General features: G+C 38.9%; 1 protein-coding gene across 1 annotated transcript in view; it reads left to right on the forward strand. All coding sequences in view use genetic code 11, as the record gives it.

Annotated features, from left to right (window-relative positions):
* Positions 1–23: 23 nt before the first annotated feature.
* The window catches only part of EGR_05896 (Glycoprotein 3-alpha-L-fucosyltransferase A), a gene marked incomplete at both ends in the record, with an annotated part of 3,582 nt that continues 1,043 nt past the window's right edge, over positions 24–2,562 (forward strand). The window contains 5 exons of the mRNA XM_024495145.1: positions 24–34; positions 839–1,046; positions 1,084–1,338; positions 1,609–1,860; positions 2,408–2,466. Coding sequence (XP_024350364.1) covers positions 24–34; positions 839–1,046; positions 1,084–1,338; positions 1,609–1,860; positions 2,408–2,466 — 785 coding nt within the window. The remainder of the gene's footprint in view (positions 35–838; positions 1,047–1,083; positions 1,339–1,608; positions 1,861–2,407; positions 2,467–2,562) is intronic.

Consider the following 2,562-nt stretch of genomic DNA (forward strand, 5'->3'; position numbering starts at 1 on the left):
GACAGTAGTATCTGGTTCCAAAAATGGGCAGCTGGTAAGTGAAAACTTTCCTATAATTTGAAAAATTGGGGTGTTCTACGTAGTAATCTGATATTTTGACCTAAGCTTGTTCAATAGGTTTATGTAGGGAATTTGTTCAAAGTATTCTTAGAGATCAACTCACAACGAACCAAAAAATTTAGCGTAAAAAAGACGAGAGTTTTTAAAACGATTTTGTTTTGAATTCTTTTTATGTGAATATTGATATAATCAAGATTTTTGCAAATCGAAACGGTTAAAAAACGCCTGCAATACAATATTATGCATCTTTAAAAATTGTATTGCCAGTTTTATTTAAATTTATGCAATAAGGTATTTAATATTAATGCAAAGGTGATTATTTTAATTGATCAACTATAATTTACGCCAATGCTCAAACTTTTTTAAAGTTCTAACTAGTATTTCCTGATCGGCTATGGGGATAACCATAACTAAGCATGCAATGAATATATTAATCTTATCGCCTTATGATTTGCATTTTAAATGTCATACTTTTTAGTCTTCTTTGGAGGTATTTTAGGGTTTTATACTTATTTGTCCAGTGTTCATTATCAAAAATAAATTTGTCCTGAATAAGTGCAAAACCATTTAAATGCAGGCATTTCTGGAAAAAACATTTCTGTTTTTTAATTCGGAATCCGGAAAAAAATCCCTCTTACGTTATATTTTTATTTCTCCATTTTTAGAATCTCCCAAATAACTTGAACACCATATTAGGCGCTCTGCTTTGGCTTCTTTATTTACTTAACACAAATTTTTACTCTCGATACGTTATTTTTACTGCGTATGATCAGACCAGCTCTATCGACTACAAACCCCAACCGTACATACGAATGAATTTTCCCGTGTCTTTAAATGATGTTCTCTTTGTGGAAGATTTTATCAGCGCACAAAATGATGAATGGACAAAAGATGTTCAGAGTCGCCATTGCCCTTCTGGCATTTTATCTCCCAGTCTAGCTACAATGAATCAAATTATTCTCTCAAATCATTCCAATATCGACCAAGTAGGTAATCATATCGCCTCCCTACCTACGTCTCTAGGCTGGCTCTATCCCTGTGATATTTTTTGACACCCGTGTTCTCTGGCCCAAGTTTAATCGGTCCTTACCCTCTGACTGTCCCTACCACTGTATTTACACCAATAGTACCGAGGAGGCTACGAATGCATCCATTGCTGTGTTTACCCGCGCACCGACACGCCAACATGCTGCGATGTTCAAGAACACGCTCTGGGCTTTCGACAGCAATGAGGCACCTATTCGTATGTCACCTATCCATCAAGAATATCGACAAAAGGTTGGTGTTTCAAACTTGTGTACATATGTGCATGTATGTTCTGCTCCTGCTTTTTTCTTTTAACAGTAATAGGGGCGATGAGAGTGGTCACCCGTAACTGAGGGAATGGAAATCTAAAAAAAGAGCTCCAGTTCCTAATAGAAATCTTATTAACTAGCAAAATTATCTTAGACTGGAGAGCTTAATACAAGAGAACTGGCAACCTGCAAGGGAATAACACGATGAGGGAGTGATTAGCGAATAAAATTCTCCCAAAACCCTCCTTTTTAGTTTTCCATCTTCCTGACAAGCAATCCCAATTCTACCGTCTCCAAGCCTTACGGATTGTACTGGGCGTACAACCAACCAGAATGCGTCATGTCTCGGAAGGAGCGAGAGCACCTCTTCCATCATGTGGACTCACGACACCTTCTGCCCTCCTCAATGGGGACGAAAACACGAGTGGTCGCGTGGCTAGTCTCCAATATGTACGCGATGAATCAGAGGAAACTCTTCGTTGCTCAACTCAGACGTCATATATCCGTGAGTGCTCAAAAATGTGAGAGGAGGTTGTAGATGAAAGGACTAATTAAAAAGTGTTACAAATATTTTGCGAAAATAATTTTTGTCGACAGTCAAACCATAACCTGATAATTGTGGGAAAGACGTTCTTGAGGGCTAATTGCTGAACTCCCCCGACGTAGTCGTGGAAGCTTAATTGTGACAGCGCATACCGAAAACATACAGCATGCGTGTTGTCTGGTTTTGGGCGTAGTTGTGTTTGTGTCTCCTTTGCCATTCGATTAATGTTGATGATAATGAGCCTGATGACAGGAACGGAGTCGCCGTGGTAAGTCTCCCTTCGAACGAAGAAGTTTTTGGAAGTGCAACTCAGTCTTCCAATTGCACCGAAAAAAAGACAAGAGGAGGGATAGTGAAGAAAAATTCTAGTTAACGCAGAGACCTCCTGAAGTATGTTAATCATATCATCGCTATTAGAAGCGCATCTTTTTCTCAAGACTTCAAAGCTAATTCAGCACTTCAACCCCCCGTGTTTGTCTTTCTCATGTACACTTACAAATCTTGAAAGAGTACTGAAGCGCCAATAAAGCGTCGACCCTTGTCACCCTTCTCACACAATGTAAAAAGGTGAGTAGAAAAGAGATGGCATTGAAATAGGATCATCATGGAACTGATCTTCTTGGTGTGCTATTCCACCTACTTCCACTCTTCATTACTCGAGTA

Source organism: Echinococcus granulosus (genome assembly GCF_000524195.1).
Source record: "Echinococcus granulosus chromosome Unknown EG_S00048, whole genome shotgun sequence".
NCBI classification, from domain to species: domain Eukaryota; kingdom Metazoa; phylum Platyhelminthes; class Cestoda; order Cyclophyllidea; family Taeniidae; genus Echinococcus; species Echinococcus granulosus.